The sequence below is a fragment of the Temnothorax curvispinosus genome, unplaced genomic scaffold (genome assembly GCF_003070985.1).
Source record: "Temnothorax curvispinosus isolate PA1 unplaced genomic scaffold, ASM307098v1 QBEX01008837.1, whole genome shotgun sequence".
Classification (NCBI taxonomy): domain Eukaryota; kingdom Metazoa; phylum Arthropoda; class Insecta; order Hymenoptera; family Formicidae; genus Temnothorax; species Temnothorax curvispinosus.
Genome location: NW_020218617.1, coordinates 196,406 through 214,600, shown reverse-complemented (window position 1 = coordinate 214,600; position 18,195 = coordinate 196,406). Strand labels below are relative to the sequence as shown.

Here is an 18,195-nt window from a genome sequence, read left to right as displayed (position 1 = left end):
ACGAACACCTGTACGCACGGTCGAGCAGGTGACAAGCGTGTCACTCGGTTCGATGATTGGTAGATCGATAGGACTCTTGATTGAGCCTGGTAGCTGGTCGCTGCCACCTCCGTCGTCTCTATGATGTCAGCAGCCCCGTCGGAGTTCCCGGAGTCTCTCTGGAGCGCGATAAATAAAGGACCGGCGATAAGTGGCGGCGGAGGAACGGGGTATCCTCTATTCACAGACCGGTGACCCTTTCGAGTGTTCGCCGAGACGAAAAGAGACTTTCCGGTCGCGTGAAGACAATGCGCCAGCCTATCTTCGCTGCTTCTCCTCTCTTTTCCCTTTTATCTTTTTCTTTTTCACGATAGAGAGAAAGAGAGAGAGACGCGTCAGCAATGCATCGCTAGTGATGCAGATAAAGCGCGTTCCCGGCGACTTTGTACGAGGAGTGGGCTCGAGAGGTGGTTCTGATTAAGATCCGCGTACGAAACATCGCATCGGCGCGGAAACTTGATTCGCGCCGCATTCAGGCGGCGGCGTGGAGAGAATGGGCCATAATAACGGCACCGACAGCTGATTCGAAACTTTGATTGACGCGGTCGTTCATCCCGCGTTAATCAATTGTCACGCTGCACTTACTCAGCCTCTATTTGCGTACATGAATCTCGCGATGGTATAGAACAATACGGGGCTCGAGCTCTCGAGCAACGATCTATGAACTATCTCGCGGCAACATGTTTGCGGCAACATAGCACGGAATTAGAGGTGACATCAGGGGGACGAATCGGGATGAAGCGAATACAGATGTTGAATACAGATGCGTATTTGTCAAGGTATCAAAGACGGCGAGAAAGGGACGTAGGAAAGCCCGGAGAACGCGGACTTAATCCAGAATTTCGCAATGTGTGTCAAATACGGGTTCGCGATATCAAGATATATTGCGCGAGATTACGTTCTCCGTTGAGCCGCAACGAATGAAAATTTTCCCCTGTGACGTGCATTGGAATAACTTTTTATTTAAAATGGCGAATTGAATTTCAACGCCGATTACCGGAGAGGGAAAACTTTGCGAAGCCGACGCCCGCCCCCGGCGAGAAACACAGAGAGGGACGGCTTGTCTCATGAGGGCCGAGGAAGCTTTTCAGATAATTTCACCGTGGACGACGACGACGACGACGAACAGCCAAGGCCGAATCGACGACGCCCACGTATAAAAATGCGGGATATAATAAAAGGGGGAAAAAAGGTAAAATAAAGGAAAGAGGCGGTGAAGCAGCGAGGCTAAATGCTGCTGTTACATCGCCCACGCGCGAGTGTACAATAAAAATTTATTCACGCGGCCTTTCTCGAACCGTGCCGCGTCCCTCGATAAATCCCGACTTTTAAAGTGGCAAAGGGATTAGAATGGGATTTTAAATTACGCTGCAGGCGCGCGACCCTTATGACGGCCGGAAAACAGATCGTCCAACGCGCGTGTATGTACACACATTCCATACGGACGCGCGGAAATCCGCGGCGAGCGTGGCCGCGCACGAACAAGATTAAATCCTCTCATTTGCGAAGCTCGTTTCCACGCTTCGTGCGTCAGATCAAGGACAGATGTGTTAAAAATCCGGCCAAACTATATCTAAGTTCGATTCCCTCACGTTTTTATTTTAAACCGAATAAACGAGGTCCAGTCGGGATCCTTCATTTTTCTGGAAGGACGACGCGACCAATGATAGAACGGAATTTTCGTGCGATTGAACTTACTCCGCGCTGTAAGGTGCTCCGCGATAAATTTCAAACTTTATACGGCGTGATCGGAAAAGAGAAATACGACGCGATCGCAAGCTTTAGTGGCCATCGAAATTGTTTCGTGACGGTGGCGAGCGGAATTTCCGGGGTGTGCGCGAAACTGCGGTATCCGCAGCGTGAAAGAGTCAATAAATTTCGAAGGAAACCACCATGAGGAGGAACAGAGTGAGGCTCTGCCCGCCGCAGACTCGAACGTAAAGTTTTAATTAAATGCCTCGGTAATTAAAGCGCACGGACACGTGCAGCCGGGAAGCAATCGCGTATTATTGCGTGTCATGTCTTGACATTTCGAAATTTTAGATTCCCGAGCCGTTTCTCAACTGTGCGCTGCTTTGAGAGATGCGACACCGTGAATTCCAACAATTCCGTCTTAAGAACTCCAGCATCCGCTTATCCACTAACCGAATCTCTCGTGTGCTCTCGGATACCTACAAACGTTCTCCAACTTCCTCCTCTTTACATACTTTCCCGTTAAAAAGCGCAACAAAATTTTCTCTTCAAAATCACAATTCTTTTCTCGGAGAACATACGCTCATCTTTAATGAAAAAAGTTTACTTCACATAATGACACCACACCATGTCAAGTATATTATTTTGAAATAAATTCTAATAGATAAACAACAGTTGTTTATCCGTGAACTATTGCGTCGTTGTTCTAGTAGAACGCACTTGTAGCGAGAATCTACGTCTCCCAGGGAGAGACGATCATAGCGATTTGTACGCGAAATGATCTTGTTTGTGCGCCGAAGAAAAGCCGATTGATTCGTAATTGGTCCCTCTGGTAAATGAGCCGATCGCGAATCGGGCGAATCGCGTTTATTTGCGACGAATCGCACGGATCATTTATTTCGCGAAACGAACCGATAATAAACAAATGTCATGCATCAAAGGAATATAACAAATTTAGCATTGTGTACGCAAAAATACTTTGCGGCCTATTGCATTTTGCGTGTGAGAGGTATCCAACGTCACAAACTCGTTATAGATATGTCCGTTATTTGTTTGATGACGCGTTCGATGTTGTCGTTTCAAAAGGGCAGTAACGCAAATGAAAATTAATAACGTTATTTGCTGCCGCGGGCATAGCGACGGCGGGTAAATTTTAGAGTCTGTTATATCCCAAATCTAACAGGTCGTCGTGCCTTGGCACGACGTTAAAATATTCGCAAAGCGTTATGAAGAACGAGTTCTAAATTTTTGACATCATTAACTTAATGTCGCAAGGGTGACCGAAAAGTGGTCGCGACCGTACGATCGATAATGCTATCGCGGTTTCCATGGATACATCAGTCACAAAACTGAACTGTCCGTCCTGTCCGATGCTTCTCTTCTCGTATAACATATATGTTTCGCAAATATCTCGCCAGTAATCGTAACGATAACGTCTTAAATTGCGGAGATAAAAATGGCCCCAGCTCGTCGCTAAGGGCCCAAACCGAGCGAGCGAGTGCGAACGAACGTGAACAAACAGTTCGCTTCAACGAGTGGCGAACTTATCCGTCAGTTATTCGTTCGCGTTTGCTCGGTCTGCAGCAGCTCGAGAGACGCGCAATTTGAGATTCGTTGGGGAAATATCCGTCATCCCGCGCGCAAGATATCAGCGAATGCTCAATCGATCGCGGCGGACTGGCACAGCGATGCCGTATCATTCCACGTACGCACTATTTGCGTACCCATTATCGGGGTATTATCGGAAACAAGCCCCACCAGAATACGGGAAAACTCTCCGTATCGCCGCGGAATTTCGATGATATATTTCAGTATAACGACCGCGTCGCGAATCCTTAAGCATTCCCCGATGACGGATTTAGTCGAGTCGCGCGCGATTAAAACTGAATTTTGGCTCGCCTGAAGACGAACCGATCCGTCTGTTTACCGGTGCGATAGTTTTCCGTCGAAAAATTCATTATTGTTTGCCAGTTTCGTAAACGGGATCCCATCGCGGACGTTGACGCGGTCACTTAATGGAAGCTAACAATTTGCACGTCAAAGGCGTCTCTCGTTTGTCGTAACTCGCGAGAGTTATCGGTACTGTCGGGCGCGCATTAAGCGAGATCGTCTGACATCAAGGCTGCGTTTTCGAGCCAATTTAGAGGTAGACCCGAATAGGTCAAACAGTGCAATCTCGATAAAGCCGAGCTGCACTATTCGCTGATTACTGGCGTTTAAGGTATACAATCTGCATTAGTACGGACAAGCGTCTCATATAACCCGCGTTTCGAACAAATAAAAATGCCGTGTTTATAATTGATGTCGCGTAAAATATCAAATGGCAGGGATAAAGCAGTTTGCGAAACATTTAAAACACCTTTCGTGCGTTTAGAGGGTACGTGACCTTTTATTCACGTTTTTCCGCGGGGAACGAGCGTCGATAACACTTTGAGATGGAAATTGCATTTGCGGTGCGAATACCTCTCTCTCTCTTTGGAATTCGTTTAAAGAGTCCCATTTTCGGCAGCCACGCGATTCGTTCGTGTAAATTGGCGATTTAACGCATTGTAATTGTTAACCGTTAATTTCTCCGCCAAAGCGATTCGTGTATTTTATATCAGTTCCGAGCTTGCAAATTACTTTCAAAAATCACTCTCAGTAATCACTTTTGAGAAAAGTGCGGAGCAAAAGCACTGAGAAAGTACTTCGCGCTTTGCACCGACGGAAATATTAATCGGCAACTTTCGCCGAAGTTTCTAACGACGGTGACTCTGAGCTGCCCTTCATAAATTCCCTTCATCGTGCTCCGATGTTCGTTAAGCTTCGATTCAACTAATGACAACTTGTGAATGACTTGAAAAATCTAGCCTAACGGTAATGTCACGCTTTACGCCAGCTTGCAGAACTGAAGTGATATTCTCAAGAATGGAGTAGAGATCGCTCCCCCCCCCCCTCTAAAGAGGAAATGGGTCGAGATCTCTCGTCGCAAGTGCACCAACACGAGATGTATAGTGCGATGAGATCCAGCGTGTACTCGAATATCACTGAACTGTACAATATGATCGTGATGTGCAAACGGTGAGTGACCCATGGTAAAAGTTATAAACCCGTGACTGTTGTAAGCCCGCGATGTAAAGCGCTCTCAGAATATCCGAGACTGACTATGATTTAATTCCAGAACGAGATCCTCGAGATACCCCGACCGGTACAATCACGGGCTGTGGACGATCGAGCCGAATATGTGGAGCATTATCGGATATACCGTGGTCATTCCCGTAGTTTCCGCACTCGGAATAATCGGCAACTCCCTGATCCTCGCGGTCCACTTGAAATCGAAGACATACTTGAAATCGTCGACGTATACATATTTAGTAGGTCGGTGGAGAGGTCGGAATCGGCTATGAATTAACATGCGGAATTCACCTGCATCTGCCGGAGATGATTTATTATTGTTATGCGCTCGCAGAGAGAATCCCGCGTAATCGCTCTTGATGACAATTATGCGAACCGAACTGGTCGCCAGCGAGGATTTACAGATAATCCGAATTGTCCAATATACGCTCGAGAGCTTAAGATATTCTAAGTAATATTAATTGTACTAACATTAATTGCATCAAAAGTTCAACGCATATTATTTTTACCCAGTGCTCGCGAGTTCGGATCTGATTACCTGTGTCCTGCTCGTCTTCTCCAGTCTGGCCAGAGGCATTTTTCGTTGCTACAGAGGATGGCTGGAATTCGACGCGTTCGTTCACTTCCCGATCGGTTCAATTACCTCGAACATCACAGTCTGGGCCGCGTTAGGCGTGAGCATCGATAGACTGATAATAGTCTGTAGGTAAAGACACAGAAATTATAGATCACTCTGTTGGACCCGCAGATAAAGATTTATAGATTTGAGCGAATGCGCTGTATTATCGACGATTTATCGACGAAAGAAGACGATATTCTTGACGGGCCGAAACAATTTAACGAAATCCGATTCCTACAGCATGTCGCGATGTAAAAAACCGAGATTCTGCAGGCAGTCGGTAGCACGCAGGCTGATGACCTTCGCCACCTGCTTCGCCATTTTGATCAATATACCATACTGCTTCATGTACACGTACAACGAGCGTGGCGATCTGGTGACGACCAACTTTTTTCATTCGCGGTAAGAAACGATGAGAAAGTAATAATAATAATCGCGAAAAGGTGTGTAGTCCTAGTGCCTGTACCCAATTTCTTAATTCCCACATTCAATTTCCTAAAATATTCTCAGCCACCCCTAACTCTCCGCGGAGTCTCGCATTAATATTCCCTCCCCCGTATTTCCCGAACAACGCTATTTCCGTTATTCTTCTCACAAATTCAATTTTTTCTAAAAGCCTGGACCAAACTCCAAATAACGTCGAGATGGTCTTTGCAGGGCGTACAATCTTCAGAATTGGCTTCAATTCATAATATTCGGCCTGATGCCGGCCGCATTTCTGCTCATCGCGAACGCTATTATGTTGTACTCCGTGAGAAGGGCCCTCAAGCAGCGAGAGATGCTGCTGAAGCGTAGAAACATACGCGAAGGGAATCGCCTGCGGGTAACTATGTCAGTGTGAGAATCCGTGCGCGAGAATGTTTGCCGTAGGTACATTTGCCACGTTACGTGGCAACTCCTGAAAAAGGCCGCGAACCGTGTTCCGTAATTAGTTCTGACCTAAAAACACGCCTTCCGACAGGTCGGACAGCCAGCCTCTCGATCGTGGACTATAGAGAAATCGTAATCAGTTCTGAACTCGCGCTACGCCACTTCAGGATTCTATCCTGCTCCAGAACCTTGAATGAGCGGGCTGTTGTACTCCACCACTTTAGAACGTCTCGGTACGCGATTTGCATGAAACTCATCCGAGAACCGAGTGGTATCCGGAAACAGAGTCTCGCGCGAGTCATTGTTGTCCCGCGTAATTGGAAAAGTTTCCCTCGAAAATCGATGATAACATCGCTGTCTTTGCGAGCGCAATTATTAAAACTTTGTCGTCGCTTGCTGCGTAGACAACCGCGCTTCTATTACCGCCTCGAATAGCGTATCCGAATGACTTTGATTCACTTATCGCGGTAGTGGATAGCTCGCGTTTTTCCTCCTCGAATTTTCCACCGTTAATTATTATAATTGAATTTTTTTTATGTTTTCCTTCATTAATTAGAGTTGGCCTAGTACTACGTGAAATATTTCCAAACAATACGCGTAAAAAATGTCTCTCGCTTTGCCTCATTTTACCGCTTGATTTGCCATCTGTCAGGATCAAGCCCGGTTGACGATCATGCTGGTCGGCATCGTATTTCTGTTCCTCGTGGGCGAGCTGCCAACTCATTTGGCGTCGCGTCGCAGCGCCGTGTCTCTGCTTTACGGCGGTGATCCCTCGAAAGTTCACGAGGATTTCATGGAAAGGTGAGTGGTGAATGCGCTATGTGGCGACGTGACAATTATTAAAGCGGTACTGAGTCAAAAGGATACGTGCGGTCCGCGTGGAAAAAAAAAAACGCTTTTCTCGTGAAAAACATCGCTGTTAAAAGAGATACGTGGTTAGAAATATAATTTTTGTCATTAAAAGTAGGAAAAGAAAAATATGCGACATTCGAGCTTTCTACTTTTGAAGGCATTTTAAATCTAAATCGAGATGACGGCGGAATTATAGAAGATAAGTGAGTTTCTTTCAAATAAAAGAAAGCCACTTTATATAATTAAATTCAATGCAAATTGGAATAATATATGTCAAGCCGTGCATTCTTACATTTTTCCAATAATTTATTCACTCCATTGTGTATTTTCGCAGCTTCCGTATGTGGGCGACTCTTCTCAACGCACTAGCGAGTTCGACGAATTTCATTCTCTATTGTATGCTGAGTCCGTGCTTTTTTGTACATTTGAAACGACTATTACTTCCGGAGCACATTTTGAAGAGAAAATGCGCCAAGAGAGGACCGATCGCTTACTTTCACCAACAACCCGGAGGGAAAGCGAGATGTGAAATATTTGTATTATAGCATTATTGCGATAACAATTGATCAGTAATCCTATTTATCCGCATTAAAGACACGATACAATAATCACGCAAAATTACGAAAGTCAGTTATTCTTTACAGTAATAAATAATCGTAAACAGTTATTTCTTAATAAGTAATCGTAAACATTATTCATGAACGCGCATGTCTTTCATTTTTTAATTATAGAAAGTTTATAGAAAGTTATATTATAGAAAGGTATTATAGAAAATTATAGAAAGTTTTTCAGCAATCTTTAGCTTTATCATAAATATCGACTCGATTAAAGTAGACTGTGCTTTAAAATTTAACGTGTTTGACATGATAAACATCGGTGAGATTCATCGTTTTACGATGGTGAAGAGGCGGTTGATACCATGTGACAAGAACAGGCTTGTCATCCGATTTCTGACGATCTCGCGGTTTCAGCTGCTGAACTTTCTCTCTAACGGGGATCGACAGGAACACCTCCGACGCTGGCGGCAATTTTGCACGCGATTGCTCCAGGCTTTTGCGGGGCTGTCTTCTAAAGAGCTGTCTGGCCAGGAGATAAACCAGCTCTATTACGCTCATCACGGAACCACCGAGGCAGAGACCGAAGATACCGCCAAAGGATGCTGAAACAATTCGCGCGACTTCATTAGGTTAGAAGCTGATATCAAATTAAATCGCGATCGAGTTCGAATATAAGCAAATTCTCTCTCGCCGGTTAATCAGCGTCGAACCCACCGAGTAATGAATCCCAGCTAATGATGCTCTCCTTGCGGTACTCGACGTACGATATATCGCCGAAAAATACATACACGAAGGACACATTGTTTATATCGAAGCCGTGTCTGCAAAAGTATGAGAATAAGCTTGCGCGTTCGTAAAAATAATATGAACAGTCGTACATCACGAGGAAAAAGCTAACATTCTTTTCAATAAAGACGAGTAGACTCACGTTAGATCAGAGTCGAATCCCACGTCTTCCATTTTAATATCTTCCGGATTGATCTGATACATCATATCGGTGCACTGAGGCAGGCAAGTCGTACAAGTCTTCGCGTGTTCTGGTATTAATTCTGAATTTAAAAAAATCGCACTGTGTACAATCAAATAAGCGATATATCTGATAAAGTGTGATTAATATGTATAAAATCGTTTTCTTACTTCGAATGCTCAAAAGGCAATTTATGTCAGGCAAGTAACATGTCCTTTTCCCCTTATCTGTCAGCACATTGAAGATCATAGCGTTATGTATCATATTTAATTGTATTTTACTTTATTGTAGTATTATTATATCATATTAATTGTATCACCAATTATCGTATTAATGCATCTCCAAAATATCCCTCAGATCCAAAGTTATAAAATTAAAATTGCAGAATACAGCACCTGTATGTGTTACGGTCTAAAAGTTTGTTTTACTAAATAATTTATAATCTTGTGCACACTCACGCGCCTCCGGGTAATAAAACGGCAAGCAGCCGCACAGACGATATGTGTGCTCGGCTATACAATCCGATAGGCACGATTGATAACTGTAGCGAGCCTCGCCCGGTTTCTGCAGGTGTATTCATTACGATTACGTAAAATATGGAATTTCGCGAAAGGAATCGCGCAAGCGTTTGCAAATGTTCTCCCGCTAAAACAACGCCGAATCAAAGCCGCACAGGGCGGCACGTAGTTTTACCTCGTTGTCGAAGTAGCACATACGTTTCTCTAGGGGCATGTTCCGCAAACTTTCCATGCCTCTAATGGACGTGCCGGTAACGGATACCGCCAGGACGTGACCGGGTGGCACGGACGCGACGTGTGCACCGATATCAGGAAAATCGATCGGGTCGTGTATCATTACGGAGGCCCCTACGTAAGGGCGCGAAGTAGCCTTGTACATATTGGGCTCGATGTTCAGGGCGACCGCGAGTCCCACGTCGCGGCCGCTCCCGGGCGCGTTCTACAAAGAGAATTAAGATTCACCCGTGTGCCCAATCCCGGAACACAGTCGAAATTAAGGCGAGAACATCGGGCGTTATTACCAGAACTTTGCGCACACCCGGCAGATCGTCAGAGGTGACGTGGAAGTCGGTGGAATTGGAGCGCGTGTCGTTGGACCTGGCAGGATAATTACGAAAGCGTAAAATAACGCGTCTAATTGTCGAACGAGCCTGCATCGGGTTAGTGCCGAAGATTCGTCATTTTTTTTTCTATTATGCTTTGTATGAAATAAAGTTCAAAGAAGTAGAGAGTTTTCTGAAGATAGAAACTAGAAAGTCTAGAAACGAAGAACTTTTCTCCTGGATGAAACTGAGATAAAACGATGATCGTGTTGAAACTTTGTCTGCAACTTTATCAAGCATGACGAACCTTTAGCACCAACTTGGCATAATATAAATCCGTGGGAATTACGTTTGTTTGACATTTAGGTCGTAGTGGGAATTGAAAGCGCAACAGAAACCCTCCTTGGACTTGACCGTTTTGAAGATCTTGTCGCAATCGTGAATCTTACCGATCCAGGCACATCTCAAAAGCAACGCGCTGCAAGGCTGCATCAACTGCGAGCAACACGATCAATTAAGGGTTCTCGAATTTTTTTTCGTCATCTGAATAAAATTTCCCGTGGAAACACAGATTATAATCATTAATCATTTTTTACCTTCTCCATGAGCGCTTCGACCGTGAAATCGAAATTATCGAGGAGCTGTCTCGCGGTCACATTGTCCATCGAAATTTTATCGGGTCGTATCAGCTTCATTAGAGATGAAAAAAATTTGTCGCTGTCCTCTGCGGTGAATCCGTTCGAGTATCTATCGAATCGCGCAGAATCGGGACGTAATATCGGGCATGGAGATTCAACTTCGCCGACCCGAAATTAATTAAACTGATTTTCGCACATAGATCGACACTGATTAGACGAGTGCGGAAAATTTGTCGTATTTTATCAAATATGATTAAAAGCAAAACTTTAGCAAAAAGCAGATGAAATAAAATTTCCGTGTTTCAATATACTTTCTTTTCATTTACAATTGTTAGACGAAAATTTTTTAATTACCTTTTTTTTTAAAGAAACTTAGATTTACAATTTTATTTAGCACAAGGTTTCATAGAAACCCAACAAACCCTTCGCACCCCAACTCAACGTATTAATAGACTTATTAATGCCTTACAAATACTCGGCAATACCGTCGGCGTGTGGACGGTAAACCTTATTATTGTTGCATATAGTGACGGCCGGAAAAGACACGTCCCATATCGAATTCGACGTGTAAATGGTCGTCACTATGGGATTGTTCGAGTAATTCGCCCACAAGCGCAGCATCAGTATAACGCAGAACACAATTGACGATTTGCAAATCTGTCGAATATAAGAATAAATTGCATTTCCTGGATATATATATTACTGACCTCGTTTCTTGCGCTCTTGTGAATCACGGAGATCCTCACCACGAACCAGAAAACATTTTCGATTATCGACGATCCGCTTAAAGTTATGTAGCGAAAACCGTGCAGACTCGTATTCTCGCAAAAGATGTGAAACCACCCCAGGTATTTTTTCACCCCGTACGCCAGACATTTGCGATATCCTAACACGATATAGGCAGGATATTGACTTGTTTACACGCAGAAGAGATAAATATAATTACCATATCGGTACTGACAGATATTAAGCATGGAAATTAATAAATTTAAATAATTAATGTCTCACTATGTTTTAAATTGTCGAATTTGGATGTCTTCATGTTTCCCGAAGCTACCGCGTTAATGCTTATGAAAAACAAACTGGCACATGCCAGAGGGACCGAATGACTGGATATATTGTCGGACGCGTACTGTAATTTCTTCGACCGGCAGCTACCCTTCATTTCCGGCTCGATGGCTGCGTGCCATTCAATTTTCTACCAATATACCTAAGTAAATTCGATGGAATAGCATTAATGTCTCAGTAATAGCTCATACCTGAATGTCCACTCTATTTTGATTGTCCACTCGCGAAAGTCGCAAATTATTTACTCGAGTATCGCTAGGCGCTCTATAATTTAGGATTCATTACATTCGACTAGTTTTCTTTTCTCTTCTGGTAAGTAATTGGAAAACAATTACCCTCTTTGAAAGTGCGACAAGTGTGTGACGAGAACTCGCTCTATAATCAAGAGTCTAAACATACCTATACAAGTCCAAAGCATTTTATACATTTATCGTGATTCCAATAAGAAATCGACTAATTTTCTGCTAAGTAATTGGAACATTCACGGTTATCACTCTTTTTGAAAACGTGTCATGTTTAATGACTTAATGAGTTTCGAACATTTAAATATCTAGATACATCTATCTATACAAGTTCCACGCGCAAAGCATTTTATCATACCTTTTAATTTTAACTTTCATTTTAATAAATTATTTTTATTTGCAAAAAACTTTAACTTACCTTTTTATTTAGAAGAATTATTAATTATTCACACTGATTAAATCGTAATATCGCAAAAGGTAGCGGCAGGTTTAATCCGCCCGATTTGACGGCTGACTTGATGGGATAAAAATGTCCAACGCGGCGGCTTCTCCTTTGTACTAACTTTTATTTGACAAATAAAAAGTATTCGTTACAAATAATTGTAAACTGTTTACCTTATACAGTACACGTAATCGTGATACGTACGAGTGTATAGCGCTCTCTCTCTCTCTCTCTCTCTTCCACTTTTGTGATCATGCATCTCTTTCAATCCTCTCGCAATACCAAAAGCCCAGTTGTAACAAACCGGTTTATATATCTGGCGTCGATATTTTCCCCATGCACACACGCACTCGGACAAGCACACGCGTCTATACACGCATCCTCACGCACTGTCACTCATTCACGCGTGCTCATGTGCCTCGTCGTAGTGAAATGGGTTACAGTTAACAAGTGTATGTACGTGTGTGTGTGTGTTTGTGTGTTAGACGAAAAATGCATAACACGCGGACGAAGCTGCGCGCGGTATAGTTTTTGATTCATTTGCGGTCTCATTCGCACGCCTGTTCAAACGAGAGAAACCGCGATCCCCTTTGCCACGCGGACCTCGGCGGGCCGAGACGATTCCCGCGGAACTGTTCACATAGATCGGCAGTCGTGACATTTCCTCCGACGTTGAAATAATATTACTCGATCTCTAGCTTCAAGAAATAATCGAAAAAAAAAATAAATATACAAAACACGTATCTGGCGTAACGTGAGCGTCACGCGAGGATATTTTTTCTCGGCGCTGTGTTACTCTCTCGAATTTGAACAATGATATACGATGGTAACAGAACCGAAAAAACAATTTACAAAAAGGAAAGAAGAAAAAAAAGAATTAGGGAAATCTCGTCACAGACAATCGCGCTCGTTCCTCTGTGAACAGTCGGCCGGAATCTTGTTGCGAGAATAACGGGAGATCGCTAACTCTTTGCAAAGTCCATCGCACACGCAAATTTACATACGGATCGTGATTTCACTTGACATTTCATGCCGAGCGTATCATTGCTCGGGCCCTTTGTGTACATATGCAAATCCGCGGGCGGCGACACCGAAAGTGTAACAGACTGCGAATGCGTCACCTACTGCCTACTGGTCGGTACACCACTGTATAATGGACACCGGTCCATGGTCAAGATGCTTAAAAATGCCCTTTGTAGGCACCCTGATAGGGGTGACGTCTACTGACCAGACTAAATGTACTTTCCAGGGGGCTGGAGGAGAGAGAGAAAGAGGAAAGGATATTACGAGTTAACTCGGGGCTGACCATCGGTACGCGGGAAAAGTGGAAACGGCGATTAGAATTATATTATTACATTGACCATACTTCTTCCTTTGTGTTTTTTTCTTATCCGTCAAAAAGGTTGTACTGACTTTAATGTAGCCCGGCATACATCATGACAATATTCAACCCTCCAACGGGTTCAAAAGTGACATTACTTAGCCATGTCCGGGCGTACTCGCTCGAGTATTAAATCGAACGTCCGGGACGGAGCTTTCGCGATTACGATCGCTCGAATGACTTTTGATGGCTAAATAATGCTTTCTTTCAGTACAATCGTTTTTAATTGCACTTGGAAAATCATCAACACGGCCGCTATTTGTCAAAAAGGTACATCCGTTCGAGCAGTCATGTTTCAAGGTGGTGGCTATATAGTAGAGGTACATATTTACAGAGATCATGTTGTATGCCGAATCCGGCTGTTATCTTTAAAATATTCGCGATCGCATTTTCGTATCGGGATTTCAGCGTAAGGATTTTACACATCGACGAGGGTGATTGTAACGGACAATCTGCTGAAATATATATAGCAGTGGCAACAGCGTCACAATTTTAGACCAATCTACGTTGATTCACACGAATTCGCACGTTTCTCGCAAGATCCTGTACAATATAATATAAAAAAATAACTGCACGGCGAATGGAAAAAAAAAAGAACTGGAAAATATGTTTCATTCACACTCGTCAAAGAACACATGGAACAGTAATGGTTCACCAAAATATTACATCACTACTATGACGGATTTCGTAGCAGATTTCAGTTTCGTCTTTATCATTTCTAAACCCAATCGCGTTCGGTAACGGTTCGCTCTTCGCCGATGGTGCCCCCTTAAACTTATGTCTCTTCATTAAGCCTAAATATTTCTACCCATTATAGCGCTAAGAATGCTTACGCGTCTGCTAGGGGATGAAGGGTGTGATTAATACAGATTTAGGGTAGGATATAGTAACGCAAAAGTACTCTTATCAATAATTATATAGTAATAATAATTAATGATAACTACAATAATAATGCAACAGCAGAAACGCATATATATGCGGCAATTAAGGAGGGGAAAAGGTCATTAGTGGGTCTTATGTACAGTTTCTTTTTGCGAATACACTTTGTCAGTTCTTTTCCTGCGTTTACCTAGTAAAATCTATCTTTCTCTCTCTCTCGCTCGACCTCTCCGTTCCTTCGACACTGTTGCCCTCGCATTCATTCTATGCGCATTTATTCTTATTTCCATAAGATTAGAATTTGTAAAGAATTCATCAAAAAGCTGGAAAGAAACGTAATGGGAAAAGTGTGCGTTGTCAGGTCTCGATGTTCAAGAGAGTCACGTCTAACGGTTTCAAATTGGCTGTCTCGCGCCAGCGTCTCGATTGTTCGTTGGCACAATCTGTATAATTCGAAATTAAAATACATTGATTTTTCGTCGGGCGAAAGAGAAGAGCTAATAACGAAAAAAAGAAAAAAATAAGAAGATACACGATGGTTGCCTGCGAAATAGCGCGCACTTGACGGTAAAAAAAAAAAATGGATCATTCTTTGGATTTCCATTAAAATGTGTTTTCTTGGGAATGCTAACATCGGGGAACATGGTGCGGTTGCTCGCCAGTTTGAAACCCCCCCGCTGTCACATCGACAGTATGTGTGCCTCGCGGACACGATACAAATAAGAGAATTCTATACTAAAGAAAGGCCGACATCGAAAACGTTAACGGTACTCGATTTGTGAATCGATTTACTCTGCAGGCTGCAATGGGCGACTACCATCCTTGAAAAGGATCGCCACGTCAAAGGTCACGTTAGCATCGACCACAAGCGTTTATCTTCCTGGGAGAGGGTGATTCGCGGGTGGTGTGTGTATATATATATGTGTGTGTGTCTATGTGGTGTAATTTCTATGAATTATCTCCCTATGCGCAACACTTTGCCGGAAGTATCCCAGTTTCTTGCGCGCGTTTCTGCAGGTGCATGTCAAATGTACTTGTTTCAGGTTCCACTTTCAGCATTTGTATGTGTTTGCCCAAGAAATATTTCTAAAAAAAAGTTATAAAAGCGCATCTTTGGCTCCCCTCTTCCCCGAATGCATCCCTCACCACGCTTAGTAATGATCTGCATTCTCGTGTACGCTGGAACAGAAAGATTAACGGAGTTTTCGTTCAGTCGAAGGCCAATAACAATTAGTATTGAGGAAAACAGCCAAGGGAAATGAAAGTTACGACGATAAATGACATTAATGAAGTTAAAACAATAATAGCATATTTTCTTACATTTTAATTTCTCTCCTAACGAGAATTTTTCTCCTCTCGTTAAACTATTTTCTAAAAATGATTTATAGGGAACAAAACGCAGAATGACAAGAATCCAAGCATCTCATGTTACGTAAATAAGATTAAATAATCGTCGATATAAAAAGCCTTAATTTATATTGTACTTGAGCGACACTATAAACATATTTGGAATAAATCGCAATGACAATAGCGCACAAAGCCTTAATTGTATTAGTATGCATCAAGAATAGAATCGGGTTACAAGGAGTTATCAGGAATCCAAGATGGCTCGAATATGAGTAAATGCTACAACCGTTATCTGGCTGCAATTACTTGATGATTACAGTCACATTGTTGAAGGAAGTGTTACTGTTTATTAGCGTGAAATTACGGCGCGTCGATGAGCAAACGGAGCGCAGCGGGAATGATGTTAGTTCCGAAAGCAGGTCTCTCAGGCAGAGGCGAAGTTCTTGAACGCCTTTGTAGGATGATTAGTGATTCCTTGTTACATCGAAAGTAGAACAACAAAATCACTAGTCTTCCATACAACGGTGCTCCATTCCTCACGCTGGGCTAAAGATTCCTTCAGCGCGTCGTCCTCCTTCCATCCATATCTCTCTTTCCGACTCCTTCACCTTTGCGAATATTATAGTTCGCCTCGATCGTTTGGTTAGTCGGATTGTGTTAGTTCCTAGGGATGTGATGAGCTTATCCGATGCGATGGCAGCCGGTTATAAAGTGGATGAAGTTTAGAGAAATTATTATCGCGCATGACAACGACGAAGGAGCGTACTCCAATGTATGATTAGACACAGCAGCATATAAAATCGAAGAGTCTGAATGTGTGTCTCATATATCAGTCATAGAACGATAACGCACTATAAACCGGTTTTATCTTGCATCCACAAACATGTTTATAAAGTTAATTATACCTTTTGAGATTCAAGGTAGAATTAGAGATACATATGGATTATATAATTCTTTCCCTTCTTCGATTTTATTCTAACAATTATTTTTTTCATTTCGTTAAGATATTTATGCAAAGCTTCGCAAAATTATAAAGTGGCGGCACATGATATGATAATATAAATATTACAATGTCATACAAGCATTATATCGCACAATTTTTATCGCGTTGTTACGAGATGTATATATTTAAACATCAAGGCTTTTCGTGATATATTCTTCTATCTTTATTTAATGACGCTTTTAACAATAAATATGCTCGATTCCAAGTTCTGTCTATATAATATAAAGGCAGTATTTACAGTGTTAACATGAAATAAAAAGCAGGTTCTTATGTTAATGTTAAGTACATGATAGGAATATCTGTCATAGCAATTACCTCTGCTGCAGCAGGTACTGGGCCATTTGTATCTGACTGGGAATCCCAGTGATGGTGATGATGCGATCGTTACTACCAGGCAGTGGCTCGTCTATAGTTATTCCAGCACCACTGTCGGATCTGATTTTTCTGATTCTCGCACCACCTTTGCCAATTATAGCTCCAGCCAACTGCAAACAAAGATAAGATTTCAACATCTAGACTAAGATCAAATAGACTTCAATCAAACAAGGCGACATCATTACACATAACGGATATTTATCCATAACAAATTAATGCAACAAATATTTAAGTTTTCGCCAAGTATAAGATAAACACGGGTAGTAAGCTCATAGTCGACTTACATCTTTAGGAATGGTGACTTGTGTACTGGTCTTGTTTCCACTCATGTTGCCCTGGTTGCCTTGGTTGTTTCCACCCATGGGTGGGCCACCCATTCCCGTGTTACCACCGCCACCCAAGCCATTGGGCGCACCTCCTTGCATCCATCCATCACCTGTGACAAAAGAAACATTAACGACTCGTATTTCACGGATAAACACAAATTCCGAATATTTCGACGACGTACAAAGATTTAACGGAATAATGCTTGTATTTCATTCTAATTTTCATCACAAAACTTTAATATCTCTACCGCGAGGCTCAAGGATGTTCAGGTTTTCCGATTGAAAGACTAGATCGAGATGTCCCTTTGATCATCGCTTAAGTGGATCATCAAGATTCCTTCTTACCGTTGTAATTTCCGCCGCCGTAGGGTGGCGGACCGCCTCGGTTTCCGCTGCCGCCGTATCCGCCGCTGCCACGACCGCCGTCGTAGCCGCCTCCACCACCACCACCACCGCCGCCGCCGCCGCTGCCGCCGCCGCCCACGCGCGAGTTACCGCCGTATCCGCGATCTGGTGGGCCGCCGGACATTCCGCCGCCGCCGCCACCGCCTCCACCACCGCCACCGCCGCCGCCGCCGCCGCGTGGGCCGCCTCGTGGTGGCGGAAAACCACGGTTCATGTCACCAGGACCGCCGCCGCGGTTGTCGCGTCTCGGTGGCATTCCGCCGCCGCCACCACCACCACCACCACCCCCGGCACCGCCGCCGCCACCGCCGCCACCGCC

At 43.4% G+C, this 18,195-nt stretch overlaps 2 protein-coding genes across 2 annotated transcripts in view; one reads left to right on the top strand and one right to left on the bottom strand.

Moving 5' to 3' along the window:
• The first annotated feature begins 3,822 nt into the window (after positions 1-3,822).
• On the top strand, positions 3,823-7,857 carry LOC112458403. Its single transcript, XM_025022024.1, has 8 exons — positions 3,823-3,952; positions 4,610-4,791; positions 4,892-5,088; positions 5,359-5,551; positions 5,705-5,866; positions 6,122-6,287; positions 6,987-7,135; positions 7,521-7,857. The coding sequence occupies exons 2-8, from the start codon at positions 4,679-4,681 to the stop codon at positions 7,729-7,731; spliced, it is 1,191 nt and encodes a 396-aa protein (XP_024877792.1). The 5' UTR covers positions 3,823-3,952; positions 4,610-4,678; the 3' UTR covers positions 7,732-7,857.
• A 139-nt stretch (positions 7,858-7,996) lies between these two features.
• LOC112458390 overlaps positions 7,997-18,195 on the bottom strand; it is an 87,291-nt gene continuing 77,092 nt past the window's right edge. The window contains 13 exon segments of the mRNA XM_025021999.1: positions 7,997-8,345; positions 8,458-8,564; positions 8,672-8,792; positions 9,169-9,262; positions 9,389-9,667; positions 10,367-10,517; positions 10,878-11,065; positions 11,155-11,294; positions 11,417-11,606; positions 11,668-11,740; positions 17,086-17,255; positions 17,430-17,581; positions 17,817-17,981. Of these exon segments, the coding sequence (XP_024877767.1) occupies positions 8,029-8,345; positions 8,458-8,564; positions 8,672-8,792; positions 9,169-9,262; positions 9,389-9,667; positions 10,367-10,517; positions 10,878-11,065; positions 11,155-11,294; positions 11,417-11,606; positions 11,668-11,740; positions 17,086-17,255; positions 17,430-17,581; positions 17,817-17,981 (2,147 nt within the window). The 3' untranslated portion in view covers positions 7,997-8,028.